Source organism: Mirounga angustirostris, unplaced genomic scaffold (genome assembly GCF_029215605.1).
Source record: "Mirounga angustirostris isolate CCGP_5_RB_7025 unplaced genomic scaffold, mMirAng1.0.hap1 SCAF_4, whole genome shotgun sequence".
NCBI classification, from domain to species: Eukaryota; Metazoa; Chordata; class Mammalia; order Carnivora; family Phocidae; genus Mirounga; species Mirounga angustirostris.
In genome coordinates, this window is record NW_026991712.1 from 129,256,923 (window position 1) to 129,280,700 (window position 23,778).

Below are 23,778 nucleotides of genomic sequence, written 5' to 3' on the forward strand. Positions count from 1 at the left end.
TGGAATCAGGCAGGTATTTAATACATGATTGCTTAGTCATAAGACTCTTTGGCAAGTTATTTAGCTTCTCTGAGCCTCAGTTTTCTCATCTGTAAAAGAGAATAATAAACCCCACTTCATAAAATGGTTATAAGGATTAAATGAGATGATGGATGCAAATCATCTGGCATATATTCACTACTCCATAAATGGTAGCTTTCTTCAACTCCTTTTTGGCTGATCTTTTTTTCTGATAAGAAAAATCTGAGCATCCAAGCAATATTGGACAGATTGATGCCTTATCAGGAAGCACAAGCTTAATATTAATTCAGTATAAAGAAAAAGTCTTCTCATTTCTATTAGTCACCAGTGCAATACAAACACTATGTAAATAACATATTAGTCTCAAATACATTTTTTAGAAGTTGCAAGCTAGCCAAGAAATCTATAATGTGTAGGTTAATGATCTTATATTCAAGGTTTACTAAATTCAAAGTACTATGTTTTTATTTTTATAGCAAAATAGTAACTCATTTGTTAAAAATGAGGGTTTCAAATTTTATAAAACATCTGTCTATCTTTTGGGTATTTTAGGGAGCTATGGCTCTGAATTTTTAGCAACCTTTTCCCTCCTTTTCTAGAGCACACTGTAAAGGACTCTCATGTATTCCTGGAAAGGAGTTAATGCCTTCTTAGGTATCTCAGTGGCCACCCTGACTAGGCTTTTACAGGCTGACAGATGGATGTCTTAGATAGATAGATACATTTGCACATAAGGTTTAAGTGGTAAGGAAAAAAGTGTCACATTTGATGCTGATGAATTCTGGTAATGAGATTCTTGTCGGAGGAGGATTATGGGCACTGCCCCTTTTGGCAGCTTTCTGCAGAGTGAAGTGGAATAGAAGCAATATGCTTACAGATGTTGATATGCCTGTTGCCTTGGCAACATCAGTCCCTGTCTTTGCGGCTGCTGCCAGGAAAGCAGCATCTGGCTCTGGCCCCATCTGTTGTACTGGCTGAAGCATCTGCCTCTACCTTTTCTTCTGTGCATCTAGCTTGGGCTCCTTGTCCTCTGCCCACCCTCTGCTCTTGCTCTCTGATTGCAACATCTGCCACTATCCGTTCTTGCTTTATGTATACAACTTCAGGTGCTGAAGAGTATCAGCTACCCTTAGTGGCTATTGAACCTAAACATTCTTTTACCTGTGAAAGGCTGTTTCACTGAAGATGTTTTCTTTAGTCAGGCTTTCAGTTCCTGATATTTGAATGATTTCCTTGGCGACATCAAATTTGCCATTATAGCATGCCCTAGAGTTAAAGAAAATATTTTGGTAATAGTAAGAAGGTACATGTGGTTTACCTGGAGGACCCATGGAACTATACATGTTACTCACAGGTGTAAAGGGGTATCTCCATAGATATTAACAACATGCGGCTGAACTTCACTATCATTCTGGAGCAGGTACTTCACTATATCATGGTGTCCAAAGCGAGAACAGAAATGGAGTGGGACATGGTCTTCATTGTCCTGAGCATTCACTGTCATCAACAAGAAAGGAAAAGTATGTTATCTGGAATCTTTTGTGTCTCAGCCTTCTCATGTGTAGTGTCAGGAACTTTTCTAAGTGCCTGAGAGACTCTTGGAAATTTCCAATTAATGATAATAATAAAGGAAATTAAGTGCAACCAATTTAAAAAGTTATAATTCTGTTCTATTGTCCATTACCACATTAAACAGGCTTTCTTCTAGCTTCCATAAATTCTATGGAATGCATCTAATCAAATCTACCTTGCACAATGGAATAGTTTAGGAAACTCATAAGCATCCAAAAGATCCTCATGGCCTTATTTCCACAAGTATCTCCTTCTAAATTGATTTTTTTCCTCTGTAAGATGTTAAAAATTACAGATCCTGGCTAAAGCATCATTCCCAGAGATTTTGGTTCAATAGGTTAGGGTGGGGTCTAGCACTGTGTATGTTTACAACACTATTTAGGAGGTTCTGATGTACCCTTAACTGAGAATTATCATACTACAGTATACACAACATGACGTAATGAAAAGATAAGCTTTAGAGTGAGGCAGACCTCATTAATTATATTTCCTTAGACAGTTATTTAACATCCAGTTGTTCACTCAATAGTGGGCATCTGTCCTTTCTTTGGCTCAGCCAGCCTCATAACCCCTTTGGACATTTGGGGAATTCCCTATACTGAGAGTACTGACTAGAGGCTAAGACCATGTTTAATCATAGGAGCTGAAAAAAAATGCTCTCCAAGCCTCCTTTGCAGTGAGGGCACAGGATCAGCAGAGAGTGGCCATATGTCCTGGTTTAGGCTTCACCCTAGGGACCCTTTCACTCTCAACAGCGCCCTATGGGTTCCTCCAATCAACACATTATGTCAGACTCTGACATCAGAGCTGATGACACAAAAAAGCAGAACCTAATCTATCTTGGCAGTGTAGCAATAATAGAGTAGCTTCATCCAATTTCCAGTGGTAATGATTCCAGTCACAGACTCAATGCCCTACATGTTTGGTGCCAGAAGCACAAAGGTTGGCATGTGTACCTAGCAGCAGCAATGTGTCTCCGAATGACTACTTTTGGGCTGTGATTGTGGACATTGTTCCTCACTGTGAGAATTCCAAACCTGGCTTTCCATCCTGTCCTGGGGAATATTCTGTGCTCTAACTGATATCCTTTAATATATTCCTTTTCTGTTTAAATTAGCAAGAGTGAGTTTCCAATGCTTGCAGATAAGAACACCCAATTGATAAATACTCATTCCTCAACAAGTATAAAACGATCACTGTGTGCCAAGCACTTTGCTCAGTGTTGGAGATACTGATTTATTATTAATAATGATGGATATAATAACAGTACTGTTGTAGGGATGCTGAAAAGATTAAAGGAGATCATGACCAGAAAGTATCTAGCATGATGCTTGCCACAATATTAGACATTTAATGAAAGTGTCTATTCTCCTTTTTCACTAATTTCCCTCCTAGAAATCTGCTAAGTGCTAAGGCCAATATGCTATCAATGTATAGAATCTATATCCTCAAATAACCTGCAATCTAGTTGAATATTCAATCATTTCAGGGCAAAAGTAATAATAACGGAACACCAAGCTGCTAAATTCTGAATCTGCTTTAGCGCAATTTTTAAAACTAAAATAACTGAATCATCTGCTCCATAGCTATTTATTGTATTTGATTACTTTGTTAATCTGTACAAGGTGTTTTATTCAAAATAGAAAATAACAGTGCTTAACAAACTCTCTTATTATCATTCTTATATGTATCTATAATAAAAATTATCCATAGAATCAAAAGAATTGAAGAAAAAAAAGTAAAGGATATATAGGAAGGAAAAGAAAGGGAAGGTAATAGTTAATTTAAAAAATGTGCAAGTGGTTTATTACTACTGTTGTTACAATCATCATTTAACATTTAATGAACACAGGCCTTATAGCTGTTATATTTGTAGACAATGATTCTTATTTTATTGTCCTGTAAGATCTAAGCCAAAGGGAAATCTTTAACAAAGTCACTGAACTTCTCCTCCCAAGGCCGTTATTGAAAAATAAATCTTTGAATCTTTTTTTATTAATGAGTGGCTCAGAAGGACATCCTTCCTTCAGAAGAATGTTCCTGGTTATTTTGATTATCTTTCTTTTTATGATACTTCTCCTTTGTTCACATTCTGTTGGAAGCCAGGGAAAGTCAATAGATGAGTCAATGCTTTAGAACAGTAGGGAGTCCAGGGCAACTGGAGGTCACGTAAGAGTTCTTGAGGTCCAGAGGGGACATTGTAAAGCAGAATGCAGCACAATCTTCCATTAATTCATAGTTTTCCTTTGGCCATCCCTGGCCCCACCCAGAATTATTCTTCTCTAGTTAAGTCAATAAACTTCAAAGTAGATTATCTACTTGGTGAATTACCTTCAGTGGCCTAGAGGTTCTTCTCATCAAAGAAGATATAAATACCAACCGAAGGGACAAGCCAGGAGAGATCTGGATCAGACAGAGAGTTTATATATATACATCTATATTTCTGCTTCAGCCATTGTGATCTACTTAGTTTTGTCTTGGATTAATTTGCAGTGACAAAAAAAATGTATATGTTATTATATCTTATCTGAGGGAAACTGAATGTAAGAATGGTATTCTATTTGCTCTAATTTCACATTTTATTGAGAGTTAAATAAAGAAGAATTTCAAGCAGGGGCGCCTGGGTGGCTCAGTCGTTAAGCGTCTGCCTTCGGCTCAGGTCCTGATCCCAGGGTCCTGGGATCAAGCCCCACATCGGGCTCTCTGCTCAGCAGGAAGCTTGCTTCTCCCTCTCCCACTCCCCCTGCTTGTGTTCCCTCTCTCGCTGTGTCTCTCTCTGTCAAATAAATAAATAAAATCTTAAAAAAAAAAAAAGAATTTCAAGCAAAGAAATAGATGTAAATCGTTATTAGGAAAGTATTAAGTGCCTAGTCCTCTACTTTGAAGAGCATATGTGTTCAGTAATGTCTTTTATTTTTTTTAAGATTTTATTTATTTATTTGATAGAGAGTGACAGAGGGAGAGAGGGAACACAAGCAGGGGGAGTGGGAAAGGGAGAAGCAGGCTTCCCGCGGAGGAGGGATCCTGATGCTGGGCTCGATTCCAGGACCCTGGGATCATGACGTGAGCCGAAGGCAGATGCTTAACGACTGAGCCACCCAGGCACCCCATTTAATAGTGTCTTTTGAAAGAAAGATTGAGTGAATGGGTGGGTCGATGGATACTACCCCTTGCTTATCTCTGCTTATTGATCTTAAAGATAAAGTAAAAATTCCCATAGTAACCCAGCAAGGTAAGCACTTCCCATTAGCTTTCTAAAACAACTCCCAAGTGTGTCTTAAATACATTTTCAATTAACAAATCTGTGTAATAGCTCTGACAAGATATCGTTTTAGAAATAAAATACTTCCTCTTCCTGGCCAAGCCTCAGAAATTTTTGTGACTTTATATAATATCCAGTTCCATATGAAAGGAACTGTAGCATTTAATAGTCAGATGACAAAAAATTAATAAATTCTGAATTTAAAATTTTCCATTTTTAACTTTATTAAAATGATAAGTTATGAGGGCTCGATCACTACTTTCTTCTTATGGAGTCCAGCAATATTTTGACCTTTTCAATCTCATTCAATAAGCATTACATTTCTCCTTTCTCATTTTCCTATGTGGTACAAAGAAGAAGATGAGAGACGTGAAACATATGTGACTGAATAGGTCAACCTCCCAAACATGCTGAACTGAAGAGGTTGCTTTCAGAATTACATTTTGGCTAATTTTGTAGGCTGAATTTATTTTCATTTGTGACATTCTGTTACCATGGAAACATACTGTAAATACCAGATTTCAAATTGTGCCCCCTTTGAGGTCATTAATTCACTCTTCCTCTTATGTCCATTTACCACAAGCAAGGGCCAGATCTAAAATAAATCATCTGGAGGCTTAGCTACACTTTGGAATAAATGAACTAGCTGATACTAAATTTAGTACGGTGTCCAGTAGCACAACAGATCTTCTGGTTTATTCTTTGCAGTTGGTTGAAGTACAAAAGGGACTTAAATATCAAGTGTGCATTAAAAGGAAATAAAAATACATAAAAATCTGAGTCATGCTGTCTCTTGATATTTTAAATGATTGAGTAGAAAGCATGTAGTGCTCGTGTGAATCAGAAAGAAAGGGTTGAAAATTATATCATATGATGCTGGCATGTAGGGGGAATACAGGTGCAGTATACATTTTAATGCCTTTTGTAGAAGAGAACTTTGATCCTGGAGACATGCTGATCAATGATACTCATTTTGACACCACTGAGCTTTGGAGTTGCACAGAGGAATAAAAAGCTGAGGTTGGCATCGGTAATAAAAGGAAAAAAAGTGAGCTGTTCCTGACCCTTTGGAAGAACGAGGCAGTTTCAAAAACACAATTATATGTTCAGTGGTTCATACAGGTGTATCTTTGCCTATTCTAAACCAACAAAATCAAAGAGACTGTTTAAACAAGGTCTAAGGAACAGCATTTCCTTGTATCCTGACAACACAGGTTATTTATGATAATGCTATAGAAAAAATATCTTAGTTATTGCATACTGGCTCATAGAAAATGACACCAACTATGTTTCTCAAACTTTAGAAAATAAAATGGCCCTCTTTCCAACATGGAAACTGGAAACTGCCCTAGCCTCTTCCCATACGTGTCTCTGGAAACCTTTATGTTTTCCTTATGTGTAGATGAAAACATTGATTAGCTTTATTAACTGAATATTGATCTCAATTTTGGACCAAGGCACTGGCAGTTCGAGAGCTTTGACAACCTTGTCCTTTTGTAAATGCGCATAGTTTCTGCTGCAAAGGCAAGTAGCTCTTATAGCTGGGCTTTTAATTAGGTCTCTTGGGGGTCAATGGAAGAATGTTGGATGTGCCTGAGAGAATTTAATGATAAGATGTAACTCTGAGGGAATTTGTGTCAGAAAATAAAGTTTGTAAGGAAGAGAAAAAGAAAGAGAAAGAAAACTTTTTTCAACATTCTACTTTTAATCAATTTTCCAAAATTCATCTTATAATTAAGAAAATTAAAAGTTGTGGGAAATTCTATTCTATTAACCATATCCTAAAATCTTTCTGTATGTGCTAAAGATTTTTTCCCCTGGCCTGATCACACTGTAATGCTGTTTCACCAAAAATAATAGTAACATTAAATATTGGGGAGGATACGGGGAGGGACTGGAACTCTTATATATTGTTGTGGGAGTAAAAATAGTACAAACACTTAGGAAAACTGTTTTTAATTTCCTAAAAAGTTAAACGTATGCATACAGCAAATCTACACACACACACACACACACACACATCTCCAAAAATTGAATAAGAATGTTTCCGGCATCTACATTCATAAAAGCCAAATTAGGAACATTCAAGCATCCATTAGGAGGATAATGGATAAACAAATTGTGGAATAATCATACAACTTTAACAATAAAAAAGACAAACTATGATTCATGCAACAACATGGATAAAAGTTAAAATAATACTGTCAATCAAAAGAAGGCAGTCCCAAATTGTACTGAACTCCAAGAGCAGAAAAAATTAACCTATGGCAATAGAAGCCAGAATATTGATTACCTTTTGTGGTTAAAGCAATTTACTGAGAAGAGGGAACAAGGGAGCTTTCCAGAGTTCAACTTTCCATATGAAAATATTCTATATCTCGATCTGGGTGGTTTTGCATGGATAGTAAATATTCACTTAAGTCAACATTTACTTTAGATTTGAGAATTTTGCTGTATGCAAATTTTACCTCAATTAAAAAAACATTAGTGAAAAATAACAAAATGAGAATAATTTATCTAAGAAAACCCCTTAATTTTATCGAAGCATCTAATATATTAAGAGTTGAACTAAAATGTACATAAAATGATTAACATATAGATTTATTACATTAAAATAAAAATTATAATTTGTGGAACAAATTAGCATATGCAATTAATCAGCTTCAAGATTATTCTCTAATAAAAAAGAAAGTGCAAATAAAAAATACACAAAGTAAAAAAAAGCAAATGTCTTCTAAATATATAATCTTACCATCTGCTTTGCTGCCTTCTTCCATCAAGAGTTTTGCAATATTAAAGAATCCTTTTGCAGATGCTAGGTGGAGGGGCCTATCTCCAACTTCACCACTTACATTTACATCAGCACCAAATTTCAAAAGAAGGCGGGTTACCTAAAGAATCCATTCATTTGAAATTAGTACCAAAAGTCAAACAATAATGCAAAGCTTTAAAAAATATGGAAGAAGACGTATCATTAAAGTGTTCTCTTAGATTATTTTTACCTGAAAATAACAGAAAACCCTAACCTGATTGGCTTAAACAATAAGGAATTTATTATTATATCACTTAACAAGAAGTCTAAAACTGGAGAAATTTCAGGGTTAGTTCTTCATTGTACATAAATAATCCTCCCTAAAGTCACCCATAATCTTCCCTAAACCATCTTTTCCAAAGTCTTCTTCTGGCCAGAGCCAGCAGTGTTTACTTGATTCTTGATTTTCACAGCAACTCCATGCATAACGGGTCACTGATGGTCATCTTGCTACTGGAGTTCTGGGTTCTCTTCTAGATTTGTGGGTAAATGGGAAATAGCTGCACTCGATCACAGCATCTTCCTCAATTAGCTGAGATCCACATTCAAAGGGAGAGAGATGAAGTATTAAATAACTTAGGAGTCTTCCAGGGATTGTTTCAGGTAATTTATAAGATTTCTTTAAATTATTTACCTGTTCACTTATAACCTTCCAAATAATTTCTCCAAATCTGACATTGTCTCCTCTGGCCATTTCAGAAGTCAATACAATGATCCCAAGAGGTAAGTTAGAATGAATCTGTGCCATCAAAATAACAGTTATGGGAGGAACCCTCAACTGACCTGACCACTGAGGTGTTAGCATAAAAGTGAATTCAAACCCTAAATCTATTTTGGCTTTCTATGTGGTAGCAAATAAATATCTCTAGAATATGGTACATATTTGATAGAAATTCTAGGCAAAATTTAGCAGTGTGGGATGTGGGGAAATTTACTATTGAAGGTAGGTAAAGAATAAGGGTTCTGAAGTTAGGTTTTATCACCTTTAATAAATTATTTGACCTTTCAAAACTTCAGTTTCTTCATTATTAAGATGGGAATCACAATAGCTCCACTTCAAAGAGTTGTTACAAGGATTAAATAAGTTATCATATGTAAAACACTTAGAAAAGTGCCTGGCACTCAATAAATGTTAGCAGAAGTGGTAGCACCAATGTGGAACATGTGTATTTTATCCATTTATTTGTTGGCTAATGGGCAGACCAATACTTAATTCAGAAGAAATTGGAACAGTAAAAGTTAGTCTCAAGAACTGTGCATGCCTAAGCAGATATTTCCACTTACAAAGACTCCATGAATTCTGGTTATGTGACTTTATAATGGACAGCTTTAAACTATCTTTGAAATCGATTGTCTATTAAGCACTATTATTATATAGCTAAGAAATATTGCTCTTGGTACAAAACATCTACTCTTCCACTTAAAAATAAGTAAATAAACAAATGGCAAGGAACATGGAACATTAAGCACATTTATATATCGAATGTACCATTCTCCTGTCAGCATATTTTAGCAAATGGCAATAGCATCCATAAATTACTTATGTGCTGTCTTCGCACACCGAAAGTGAGTCCCTTATCATAAAAAGGCCATCCACATTTTAGCATAATTTTATAAGACTGTGACTATATATTCAGGGAAAGTAAACAAATTTAGCTCTCCACCCAACATGCATAGAAGCTCTTTATGTTTCTGTGGGTGAGGAGGTTAATCACCAAAGAGGGTGACTCTACAAATAACATGCATTGTGTACATCTGGTCTGTGCCTAAAGTCAGGAGTATGGAATTTTTCATCATCTGGGCTTTTAGACCCTGTGCTTTCTGAAGCATTTTCAGTGCCCAGCTCTCTAGTACACTCCAGTGCACTCTGAGCATCACATCAAATGAAATGAGAAATCTTTCCTAGCTAGGTCACGCTTCGTGGGTCTGAGAGTGTCCAAGCATATGCTAGCCAGCAAAGAAATAAAGGCACAATGACTAGAAGAGCACATAGACACAAGTAAGTTTGATTTTTAACTTGGAATCGTCAGGCAGGACAATGGCATGACCTCTACGAAGACAAAAAGGTATAATTTTACTCCATAATTGAGTAAGACTAGAGATCTAGAGATACAAAGTGAGGAAGAGTGAAAACAGGATGTCAAAAGAACAGTTAAGTATTGATTATCCAATTACAAGTGTATTTCTGTTTTATTTGGTTCTATTTAGTTTCTTAAGAGTAGCTAAATGGCGATGTTTAAAAGTAGCACATAAAAATTTTGTCTTTCAATATGTTAAGGTTAAAAATCAATGGACTTAGTTTGTCCTAGGAGGTACATCACATAGGCTTTCTTTTCTGTAGACACCGTGGTTTTTAACTCATTAGGCATCTACCACTTTGGAAAAGTTTGACCATTCCATAAGATGTTAAACATAGTGTTACCATATAAGTCATCAATTCCACCCCTAGATGTACCCAAGAGAAATGCAAACAGATGTCTATATCAAAACTTGTACATGAGGTGGTGGGGGGGGAATGGGTGAAATAGATAAAGGGGATTAAGAGTACACTTATCTTGATGAGCACTGAGAAATGTATAGAATTGTTGAATCATTATATCATACACCTGAAAGTCACATAACAGTGTATGTTAATTATACTTGAATAAAAAAACTTGAATGTTCAAAGCAGCATTATTCATAATAGCCAAAAAGTGGGGAAAAAAAATCCAACATCCATCAACTGATGAATGAATAAATAAAATCTGGCATATCCATACAACAAAGTAGTATTCCACACTAAAAAGCAAGGAGGTACTGATGCATGCTATAAAGTTGATGAAACTTAAGAACACTGTGCTAAGTGAAAGAAGTCAGTCACAAAAGACCATATGTTGCATGCCTCTACTTATAGGAGGTCGCCAGAATAGGTAAATCTATAGAAACAGAAAGTATATTAGTATTTTCCTCAGGCTGGAAGAGAGAGGTTGGGAAGAAGTTGGAAGTGCTACTGTGTGCAAGGTTCCTTCTGGGGGTAATGACTTTGTTCAATTAATTGTCGTTATGGTTGTATACTCTGAATATACTAAAAACCACTGAGTTGTACAATTTAAATTTATCTCAATAAACTTGTTACAAATTTAAAAAATCAATGGACTTTGGAGTTAGAGCACCTGGTCTTGAATAACCAGCCCACCATTTAAGCAAATTTCCTGGACTTTCTGATTTGTTTCACTGATAGAAGAAGAAGAGGCTCCTAGGTACAACAGAATAACTTTGGGCTTTGGGATCAGACAGGCCTGAATACATATTTCAGCTCTTCTAACAAGCTGTGTGACTCTGGCCTGGTACCTGATCTAAGTGAGCTCATATATATCATTGAGATGTATATCATTGACAAGAAGATGCAAATACCTAATTTTAGGACTGTGGAAAAATTACAAAAAAAAAAAAAATCCACATAAAATGCTTGTCCCAGAGTATGGGATCACTTACATGGTAATTCTTACCAAGTTCATCAGGTTTTCGTGAAGGTCAAATAAAACTATTCATTGAATGAAGGCACACTGTAAACATTAAAACATCCTATATATATTATTACTTTATTACAGAATATAAAATTTATAAATAATTACCTGTTATATAATTATGTATTTAAATCAAATTATATTTAAAGCACATATGGTGATTTTTTTAAAAAAATTATCTAGGTTATTCCATGTGTTAATTTCCCACTGTTGTAAATTGGATTATTGGATTAAAACAGCACAGATTATTCTCTTAAAGTTCTGGAGGTTAGAAAACTAAAATCAAGGTGTTGGCAGATTGCATTCCCTTTGGAGGCTTTCATTTCCTCACTTTTTCAGCTTCTGTAGATTGCCTGCATTCTTTAGCTTGTGACCCCTTCTTGTATCACTTAAACTTCTTGCTTCTACTATCACATGTGTTTCCTGCTCCCTATTATAAGGACCCTTGTGATTACATCAGGTCCACCCAGATAATTCCAGGATAATCTCTCCAACTCAAGATCCTTAACTTGATCACATCTGCAAAGTCTCTTTTAGGATACACACAGGTTCCAAAAATGAAAATATGAACATATTTGCAGTCTACCACATCCAAAGACAGTAGAAAAGAAGAAACTCAAGTTTCTGAAAGACACATTTTTTTTTTTTTTTTTTTACCTGCTGGGACAGTGTTCATGATTTGTTTTATTGTTACTGTCACTAGCATCATCATAGTAATTGAGCATTTGCCAAACACTTTAAATTAATATCTCATCATATCAGCAACCCTATGAGGTAGGTATTATCAATATTTTCTCTATTTTGCAGATGAAGAAACTGAAGATCAGGGAGGTGATATAACCTACATATGGTCACAAAGCTAGGAATCTTTCAAATTCAGACTCACTGATTCCTGGGATTGTATACTTACTCTGCTGCCTCCCTTGGGTACTAAGACAGTCAGTAAAAATGAGTAACTTGACAGATGCAGGATTTCTATGGATCTATAAGCTCCTCATGAGTGGAGGTGATGAGAATATGGCAAAAATAATTCAAAAGATATCTTAAATATTCTTTCTTTGAGGCTAGGACATATAGTTCAACAAAAGCCTGGAAAGGTCCCCCAGCCTTTGGAAATACTCTTGTCAGACTTACCTGTTCATGTCCATAATATGCTGCAATGTGCAATGGAGTGAAAAAAACTGCATCTTGAACATTGACATTAGCTCCATGTTGCAGCAGGACGTCAGCAGCCTGGACAAGAAAGAGAGCTCAGTTAAGACCTTGATTTGGGGCATCTGCCTATCAAAATACATTTTATAACCACCATGCACAATGCTTCTTCAGAAATCACTATCCTGAAAGAATTTCCTTCCATCTCCCTTCTCTGAAACCTCTGATCGCTTGTTTTTGTCTCGAAAATGAAGACCAAACCCCTTAGCATGGGTTTCAAACGTACGTCTTCTCAATCTGACAGTATTCTTTTTAAATGAATTTCCCATTACTCTCTTTCATAAACTCAATTATGTAGTAAAACTGCATCCCATTTCCTGCTCCTTTGAGCCTTTGTTCACATCATCTCCTCAGCAAGGAATTATCTCTTGCCCAATCTACAGATATTTAAACCCAAGCTAAATACCTTCTCCTCCAAGATTTCTTTGATTTTCCTCCCTTCACTGCCAATTGACTTGCTGAAATTGTCTTCCTTCTTCATAAATCTCATATAACTTCCTTTCATGCCATATAGAACATTTAAAAAATTATATGCATGCTTTTCATCTATACTAAAGAACAAATCCTTTAAGGACAAAGTACATCAGGTTCATCTTTATAATCCTGCCCTGGCCTGTTGTCATGCAAATAGTAATCATTCCATAAGCATTTGTTGAATGAATGAAGGGATGAGTGAATGAATGAATGAATGAATGAGCAACTGAAAAACATAACGTGCTGTTGGTCAACTGTCTTCATGGAAAATTATAGATTGTAACAAATTTGCTAACCCTTCCAAATTTCTTCTCCTCCCAAAGACCTATTTCTTTTTTTTTTTTTTTAAAGATTTTATTCATTTATTTGACAGAGAGACAACAAGTAGGCAGAGAGGCAGGCAGAGGGAGAGGGAGAAGCAGGCTCCCCGCTGGGCAGGGAGCTGGATGTGGGGCTCGATCCCAGGACCCCGGGATCATGACCTGAGCTGAAGGCAGCTGCTTAACTGACTGAGCCACCCAGGCGCTCCCCAAAGACCTATTTCTAAGTCTCTTCTCTGGAAAATCGATTGGAATCATTTCCTTCAGATGTGCTCATTTTTATTGTGGATTTTAATGCATTGTCTATTATTCATGTGGTCAAATAATACACATTTGGGAAAATTTTCAAAAGTTTGTTAGACTTAGAAGAGAAAACAGGAAGATGGGATCTAAAAGCTCAAAGGACTTACGCTCCAATACCTCTTCTATTCCAATAAACAAATTGCCTCCTCAGTCAAGTTTCCTTTCCTGTTTGAATCATAACCCTTCAGAACTGGAGAGGGACCATGGGCAGACATTACATATCAAACCCCTGTTTTTTAAAGACGAAGAAATTGAAAATGAGAAGGAAGAAGTTGAAAATGAGAAGTAGGAAATTTCTGAGTCATGTAGCAAGTCAGTGTCAGCACGGAATCTTTAGTCTCTTGCCTCAAGCTTTGTTTCTGAGTGCTCCACAGTTTTAAATAGTTTATTCATTCAATCATCCATTTATTCATGTATCAACACACAATTTATTGAGCATGTCTGAGCTAAAACTGTGTTGTTTTACATGCTTAGTCTCAGAATTTATTCAATCAGCATTAGAACTGATTGTCATACAAAGATAAGGAATTCTTTTTTTTTTAAAGTACAAAGACGTTTATTGAAACATTATAATGGTAAAGAAAAATGTAATGTTCTTTGTGGAAATAATATTAAATAAGTTCTCAAAACTATCACTTTTTTATTAAATTGGAAAGGGGTCCATGAAATACCTTTAAGTTAAATAAGCACATGCATTCTTATATATATTATGTATAGTTATGAATATATATACATACGTACGTATATAAAATAATTTTAAAGGATGGAAGGAAATATACCAAAACATTAATAGCAAATAGCTATATAAGGGAACTTCAAATATTTCTGTTTCACAATTTTTACCATGATTCATATTACCAGGAAAATATCTTCCATTTTGAAACAAAAATTAATAAGAAATACCAAATTTTAGTATTTTGGACAGTGACTTCACTCATATTTTTATTCTTGTCTTTCCAATGAAATCACTGTTCTAAATAAATACTTACACTATCAATGAGCAGCCGTAAAATAGGGGACTTTTTAGAGCTTGTGAATAAAGTTGTGATTTAAAGCTAGACACACTTTTGATATTGGAGCCACAATAAAGCTGAGTTTTGATGGTTTTGAGAAAAAACTTCTACTAACAAAGCAACATCTATAGTTCCAAGATATTTGAAATTCTTACCAAAGAAACTCCATACACATATAACAGGAAAAAATAATCAAAGTTATGTTTTTGATGGATTTGATGATTAATATTCAACAAAAATCAGAAGATAAAATACAATCAGGGACAATATGTTATAGATCACAGAATGACTGAGTTTAATGTTACGGGCTTTTCAACAAGTTTGGGCAGAGCTACTCCTTTGCTCATATACATTTTCTAGCTATCCTATACAAGATCAAAGGATTGTGAATTTTCATTAGATTGATCGAAAGCAGCTGGATATGTTCTTTCTGTCAAAGATACACTCAGTATTTAAAAAAATTTTTAAATTGTTTTTAATTTTCAAAATTTTTTTCTCCAAGATTTTCTTTAAATCCAAGTTAGTTAACATATAGTATAATATTAATTTCAGACATAGAATCTAGTGATTAAAAAAGATAAGGAATTCTTGTTAGGACATCTGAAATTTCTGGTGGTTTTAAAAATATAGACAGGTGTTGGGGCACCTCGGTGGCTCAGTCAGTTAAGCATCCGCTCTTGATTTGGGGTCAGGTCATGATCTCAGGGTTGTGAAATCAAGCGCCAGGTAGGGCTCTGCGCTCAGCAGGGAGTCTGCTTGAGATTCTCTCTCTCCTTCTCCCTCTGCCCCTGCCCCCCGCCACGTGCGCACGCACGCGCGCTCTCTCTCTCTAAAATAAATAAATCTTTTTATTATATTATTATAAACAGGTGTATAGGCTCTGTACACTCTCAGAACAATACTCTTGCTGATAGTTGGGTATTGCTAACTAATGATCCATAGAATACATAATGTGTATAGTGAGTTGTTTTTTCAAACAAAAAATTAAAAAACACAATTAATATTTATTAATATTAATATTTAATATTAATATTTAATATTTATTGAGGGCATATTATGTGTCAGACCCTGCAGTAAGTGCATAAATGGTAACTGGAATGTGCTGTTTCACCCCAAAACACAGAAAGATAAGTGCTACTTTTCCATTTTAAAAGTGAAGAAACTGAGCCTCAAGGAGGCTAGATAAATTGTTCGAATTCCTACAGCTAGTAAAAGCAGAACTGGAATTCAAATCTAGGTCCCTTTGACCTCAAATGTTTTCCATTAGGCCCCTCGTGTGGCCTTGATCTCATTAACACTAATCTTTTTTTTTTTTTTAAAGATTTTATTTGACAGAGAGAGAGAGACAGCAAGAGAGGGAACACAAGCAGGGGGAGTGGGAGAGGGAGAAGCAGGCTTCCTGCCAAGCAGGGAGCCTGATGTGGGGCTCGATCCCAGGACCCTGGGATCATGACCTGAGCTGAAGGCAGACGCTTAACAACTGAGCCATCCAGGTGCCCCAACACTAATCTTTAAGTAAATGAACTAACTGACTCAAACTCAGATAAGAGGAAACTTTCAGTAGAAGCTCTGTAGATTCAGCTTGGAAATGAATATCAGAGCCATTTATATAAAGTGCTTGGTATCTTAGACTTCACATGCCTGGGAGTTCAATCTTAGGAACCTTTATAGAAGGTCACAAATGCTCAAGTAAATGAAGTTTTTTTACAATTTCTCTTATTTTAAATACAGCATAAAGTAGACAGCATGCATTTTTATTGTAATAGGGACTCTCAAATGTTAACATGTAGAGCCAATTTCTTAGGCATGGTTCCAGAACTTACTTTGATCCTAAAAGATAATGGCTCTTAGGCTTCAATAAATGGTCCAAAGCAAACTTTTTTCCTCCTAAATTTGCACTTACCCAGTCATTCAGAAGGTCAATCTTTTGGCTGAACATTCATTAATTATGAACTGTTGGCCTTCTGAGAAACTGTCAAAATGTAAGTCTTAATGAAACCACACAGAGTCATTATTGAATGGTAGGCTTTATTAGTTTGTTTTAAAATTCAAGGAAATATTTAACCATTGAGAGCAATGTACATTGGAATTATCTGAATAGTGTCATATGTTATTTATATGAGTAGAACGCATTTATTGATTTTTATTACTTTTGGAGTCACCATGGAGAAGGTATCTCTTAGCAATCTATGGGAATATAATGTATTGTGATGTACAAATAAGACTCATGTGGCTAAGACAAATATACTTGTATTAACATTTAGGCTGGAACATATATCTATTATTTTATCCATGTTTCCCTTCTCCAGAACCTGAAAGAGTCGGTAAAGCAATTTCACATTCTTTCTACTACATGAAGCCCCATAAATTCACAGCCTGAATTATTTGCCACTTTGCAAAGCATATGTTAGGCATCTAAGTAATTGTTGAATTGGACTGTGTTTCTAGCAAAAATTATACACACACACACACACACACACCATCAGTTATAAGTGAATTTAAACATTAACAATTAGGACCCAATTATATGATAGAAATTTTAAATAATTCAATTCAACAAACATTTATTGATAACTTATTTTATTTTTTTATTTATCTTTTATTTTTTAAATTCAATTAGCCAACAAATAGTACATCATTAGTTTCAGATATAGTATTCAACAATCCATTGGTTGCATATATTAAATTAACCTTTAGCAAACTTCAGCGCCTGCTCCATGTCGGGAACTGAAATTAGAGTTTTACATGTACACATTATCTCATTAAGATTTTTGCAGGACATAAAATCTGTTGTCTTAAGATTTTTTTATAAAATACATAGTTTTGATCTTTTTCCTTCAAAAACATTAACAAAACTACTAGTGAAATTGAAAAGTAGAAAGAAGGTTATCACAGAAAGGATATCTTTATAATCTTTAAACTCTTTAAGGAAATAAACTGTATTAAACTTAGATTTGTATACCTGACATATATGTCAGTATTATTATTATGATTAAAGGAATGGTGTTCAAATATGGTCTGGTAACTAGGTACCTTTTACTGACGGAAGGATAAGCACCAAAAAGTGCTTCCCATTAAGTAGTTGTTTTATAAGCATAGAAAATGAATCAGAGTTCCTTATTTTGATAGTAGTAATTACTATATATATTACACTTTACAGATATTTTCATTTACCAGTTGACTCATCAAAAGGCCCAAGTGGAGCGTCTTCAATTTTCAGGTTGTATTTAAACATATATTTATACATTCTGCTCTTTCTTCCTAGAAAGCCTCCCTTCTCTTTCTCTGCCTGACATATAACCAGTCTCAAGGTCAAGCTCATGTTCTTCATAAGAAGTTCCTACAAATACTTCACCATACTTATAATTTCTTTCTCTGGATACTTATACTATTTATCCTCACAACTTAATCTTTCCATTAATAGTGGGTAAACCACTATTATACAAAATTTTAAACTTTTGTTTTCATGGTCTAAACTTGTGCCAGTAAAGTGTAAGAAGTTTGGGACTTCAGCGAAAATAATTTTCACTGGAATTTAATCATAATTAAAATAGTCAAACCTTATCATTTAATATTCCAGAGATTCTAAAAGCAAAGGCCCTTATTGTTCTTGCTTACTGAATGCTTCTCCTATAATATGACTTTAACTTATTTGACTTAGCACCCCCTGTATTCTTCATATTATGAAAGTCATTGATAGCAATGAAGAAAATAAAGGCCATATCAAGAGGAACCAAATGTCCCATGGGAGAGACATAGGATAAAGTAAATTCTGAAAGGAATAAAATGGCAATCAATGTCAGCTGAAATTGTCAAAATTAAATATAGTGTCTTCTACCTAGTAGATGTTCAATAAATACCTATACTTTTAAATTAAGATTTTCTTTGCTTTAAGTGATATCTCAATTTCTATGGCTTCTTTATTGTCTTACTCAAATGACTAATGTTTTCCTCAGGATTTATAGTTTATTTAAAGCCACAATTTTCTCTTCTGTATACCTTTATCTAACCTTTATTTCTAAGATTTACAGAGAGAAGAACCATGAAACTATACTAGGATAATATCCATTTCCATTTATTGGAATATCTGTAGTAGTGAAACTTTAGAGGAAAATGATTTTTTTATTTTTTATTTTTAGTTTTTTAATTAAAATGTTTTAAGTTTTTATTTTAATCTCATTTAACATACAGTGCTATATTGGTTTCAGGTGTACAATATAGTGATTCCACAATCCTATACATAACTCAATGTTCATCACAAGTGCACTCCTAAATCCTCATCACCTGTTTAACCCATCCACCCACCTACCTCCCCTCTGGTAACCATTAGTTTGTTCTCTTTAGTCAAGAGTCTGTTTCTTGGTTTCTCTGTCTCTCTTTCCCTTTGCTCATTTGTTTTGTTTCTTAAATTCCACATATGAGAGAAATCATATGGTATTTGTCTTTCTCTGACTGGTTATTTTGTTTAGCATTATACTCTCTAGCGCCATCCATGTCTTGCACTGTTGGTAGGAATGCAAACCGGTATAGCCACTGTGGAAAACAGTATGAAGTTTCCTCAAAAAGTTAAAAACAGAAATACCCTATGATCCAGTAATTGCACGACCTGATATTTACCTTAAAAATACAAAAACACTAATGCAAAAGGATACATGCACCCCTATGTTTATAGCAGCATTCTTTACAATAGAGGAAAATGTTTTCTAAAGTTTGTGCCTCATGAATTCAAAATGGTTCCAAAGACATTAATATGCAAGTTGATTTAGATTTGATATTTTCCAGTTATTCCCATTTTTAACTTTCAAAAACCAGTTCTCAATTGTGTCCCCTTAAACCATTTCCCTCTCTCCTAAACTTTATAGACAATATTCTTTTAAAAGTAGTCTACATTTGGTCCACATTTCCTCACCTCCTATTCATTCCTCAGCCCACTACAACCTGACTTCAGACCTCACCACCTTAGTAAAATTTCTGTGGAAAATGACATCAAAGGCCTCCTAATTGCCCATTCCAACAGATAATTTTTAGTTTTTTTCCTTATTTTAATATTTATTTTACTATTTATCTGCTCCTTAAGATCCTATCCTCCCTTTGGTTGACTGACATCACAGTCTTTGAGTTTGCTCCCTACCTCTCTGCCAACTTATTATTACTCCTTTATAGAGGTGACTCTCTCTGTTCATCTCTTAAGTGTTTCTTAAGTGTTGCTTTTTTCCCACTGAAAATTATTTCCTAGTTTTTCTTTTTGATCTCCTTTGTCTGCTCTAATTCTTTTGTATTAAGTTAATACATGCAAAGCAATTAGCACAATACTTGGTACATAACAGTAAGTATTCAGTAAGTGGCAGCTATTAGCTCTTTTGCAGTATACATTCTCTGGTTGATTCCATCTACTACTACTACTACTACACACACACACACACACACCTCTCCAGTTGCATGTGCTTTTTCCAGACTTCCTCCAACACAACATCTACCTCCTTCGGCAACTGTTCGTCCTGTTACGTATTTCCCACCGCTTTTTCCCTGGGAAGATAGAGTCTCCTACATTGATCTCTGTCACTTATACTTTAATTCTTCTTAATGTGAATGAAGCATTAGAAGGCAAAGGGAACTAATATCTCTTGAATGTGTACTTTGAGGATATCTATGAGCTAAATGAGAATATCTGTTTCAGGTAATGCTTATAGCAATCTCATGGAATTTTATTAACAGCCTCATCTTAAAAATAAGAATAATGGAATTCAGAATTATACAGCTTGTAAGGAAAGCACCAAAGTTTAAATTCAGGTCTATGGAAGCCCAAAGATCATGCTATTCCATGCTGTTTTACTTCAAATGTGTATTATTTTTTGTGGCCAGTTAGCAATTCCCTGCCATCTTATACAGTAGTGCAAAAGATATAGCTCTTGATAGATGTTACTCTTCAAAGATTTTCAGAGATGTTCATATAGCCAGTATATCAGTAAGAATGATCCTGGCTATACAGTAATGTCCACAATGGCCAAATGATGGAAAGAGCCCAGATGAATGGATAAAGAAGATGTGGTATATATATACAATGGAATACTACTCAGCCATCAAAAAAAAAGAAATCTTGCTATTCGCAATGACATGGATGGAACTACAGGGTATTATGCTAAGTTAAATAAGTCAATCAGAGAAAGACAATTATCATATGATCTCACTGATATGTGAAATTTAAGAAACAAAACAGAGGATCATAGGAGAAGAGAGGAAAAAATAAAATAAGATGAAACCAGAGAGAGACAAACCATAAGAGACTCTTAATCATAGGAAACATAGGAAACAAACAAGATGAGGGTTGCCGGAGGGAAGGGGGGTAAGAGGAAGGGGTAACTGGGTGATGGACATTAAGGAGGGCATGTGATGTAATGAGCACTGGGTTTTATATAAGACTGATGAATCACTGACCTGTACCTCTGAAACCAATAATACATTATATGTTAATTTAAAAAAAGAGAGGTTTTACCAAATCGAAAAAAAAAAGAATGCTCCTGACTATGTAATTGTTTAGAGTTGACTGAAAAACAAATGAAGTAAAATTTATTCTAAGTAGGAGTTGTTTATTAGGGATCTTAAAGAATCTTACGTACTATGGAAGGAAGTTTAGAATTTTTCTTAGAATTTTTCCTTTTAGGAACTCACCAAGAGATTTTAAGTAGTAGTAAAGTATATTCTGATTTGCATCTTAAAATGACACTTCTAGTAATAGTATAGCAAATGGATTGAAGAAGGAGCAAGACTGGAAGCAGGGTAATCAGTTAGCAAGGGCCTACGGTAAGTTAAAAAGAGAGAGCTAAGGATCAAATAAGCTGAGGTAGTAGTGGTGGTTTGGAAATGAAGAAGGGGTCTCAGACATAATGAAGATGGTAGAATAATATGACTTGGCATATAAGAGGACTGGGCATAGTGAGAGATGATGAGAAGTTGTGAACAAGTGATGACTTTAAAAGAGGAAACCTCTTAGGGGAGATGAGCGTGAAGATAAAACTGTCTACTTCATGAATTTAAGAAGTGGGAACATTACCTAGTTTCTCCTCCCAGATTAAACACTTGTACTAGCCAGTTTCTTCCAATTCCCCTTGGCAGTTCACTTTGTTCTTACCCAGCACCACAAGCTGTTTTGATTGAGGCCAATCCTTCAACCAAGATGTGAACATAATTCTCAAATTTTCAAACAACTACCAAAAACTATGCTAATTAAAGATACCAATAATTTGTATTGAAGCTGGTATTACTTAGAAAACATCTCAGATAGTAGCTTTTGCTTTAGATTTAATAAGCACTTCTTTTGACTTTATGCTCTATTTTCTGTAAAATTTTCTATTTTTAAATATATACACTCACTTCTTGACATGCACTACAAATGTTAGGTGAGAACTCTCTATCATGTAGTCACAGAGTTTTTCACTAATAACATTCACTGAATATTTTTGTAATGACTTTTTCTTTTTTACTGACATACCTCTAATTAAATATTTGAGTACAAAAACTTATTGGAAAATAGTTTCTTCAGGCTGTCACAGAAATGAGGTTCTCTTATGTGATCTTTCTCTTATTATCTCAGGTTAAAATTAAATTTGGTCTGAAAATTACTTAGAAAATGATTCCACAAGATAATATTATCAAAGAAATTAAAGAAAAGCTCTATATTCTTAAGTTGTAGAAATAGAGCTGAAGGATATATTAATTTATATACATATAAAAAAAGAATTCATCAATTATATAAATGTATCACTTCTCAGGAAATGATGAGAACATAAGTAGAAAAGCTGATGAATGAAGAAGAGTAATGAGAAGCCGTGAGGTCAGGGCTGGAGATACAAGTGGTGTGTATCATTTTATGAAAGCAATAATTGAAGCCAGGAGATAACATCACTTCCGTAAGGTAAGAGGAGACATTTATGGGATATTTACTGCTAAAAAGTGATAAGAAAGGGAGCCAGCAAAGGAAAAAGTCATCTAAGAAAGAAAAAGATAACAAAGGAATGCTTATTAAGGAAGTCCGTGAAGAGATAGTTTTAAGAAAAGAGGGACAACATTTTCTAAGCCTTCCAGCTAATCATCATCTTGCTGTGCTATTTTCTTCTTTATAGATATACTTTTTTTTTTGCAGCATTTCTTTATGTGAGGGTCTTATTTTAAAATCTCTGGCTGAGAAAACAGCTTTCAACATTTACTATGTTATGAATATATCATGTTCTATGCATTTCAAAAGCCATAATTTTTTTTCTTATGAGATTTACTTATAGAGCTTGCCAAAGGCCCAACATTTGTCACTATATTCTGACTGCAGAAACTTGAAAACTATAGTACCAGTTAGGTTTCCTCTCACTGACATTCCTCCCCACATTGCAGACACCCTGGACATCAGAACCATGGGGGACAAGTAGCACCTGACAACCGGTTTTCTCATGACTTTTGTTCTGAAGCCCAAGTCACCTGTTCCTCCATCTTTGGCTCCTCTGCCAAAGTATTTTGAAAACAAGTGATTTGCCTCCACTTGAAAAATCAACTTATTTTTTTTAAAAGACTTACTTATTTGAGAGAGAGAGAGATAGAGAGTGGGGTCGGGGGGAGAGGCAGAGGGAGAGGCAGAGAGAAACTCTAAGCAGACTCCGTGCAAAGCTGGAGGTGGGGCTCGACCTCAGGACCTTGAGATCATGACCCTGAGATCCTGACCTTGAGATCACAATCCTGAGATCATGGCCTGAGCTGAAACCAAGAATTCTGATGCTTACCCAACTGCACCACTGAGGTGCCCCTTGAAAAATCAACTTCTAAATTACACTTTGAAGGAGAGTTGGAATCAACTAATAGAACGTAAGAAGGAACACATAAAGATTTTGGCTCTTAGAGAAGAATAAGTAATAAGAATCCTCTTAAAAAACTATATCAATGATTAATTTCTAGCAGCTGGAGTTTAAAAACAAAGAGGACAACATCAACAATTAAGTCTCAGGCTCAAGGGTTAGTCCTATTACAAGCACAATATATGAAATATTTAGAGCTCCCCTTTGTGAGCCTCCTCATTAATTAATCCAGAAAACTCACTATTAGATGAACTGTAAGATACTACCTTAATTCATATTAGAACAGCAGATGTGGGTAATTAATTGCAACCTACAGGCTCTTTATTTAACCATATAATTGAAAATGTTCATCTGCAATAACTTAGAATAAGTGACACAATGAAATTGGTAAACCCACAGCTGTGAAAATGTTTTAACTGATTATGAAACCCTAAGCATTGACAGGT

At 35.1% G+C, this 23,778-nt stretch overlaps 1 protein-coding gene across 1 annotated transcript in view; it reads right to left on the bottom strand.

Moving 5' to 3' along the window:
- The window catches only part of TNNI3K (TNNI3 interacting kinase), a 306,502-nt gene that overhangs the window by 182,235 nt on the left and 100,489 nt on the right, over positions 1 to 23,778 (bottom strand). The window contains exons 6-9 of the mRNA XM_045897407.1: positions 12,308 to 12,406; positions 7,608 to 7,746; positions 1,374 to 1,518; positions 1,183 to 1,287 (exon numbers count right to left, since the gene is read on the bottom strand). Coding sequence (XP_045753363.1) covers positions 1,183 to 1,287; positions 1,374 to 1,518; positions 7,608 to 7,746; positions 12,308 to 12,406 — 488 coding nt within the window. The remainder of the gene's footprint in view (positions 1 to 1,182; positions 1,288 to 1,373; positions 1,519 to 7,607; positions 7,747 to 12,307; positions 12,407 to 23,778) is intronic.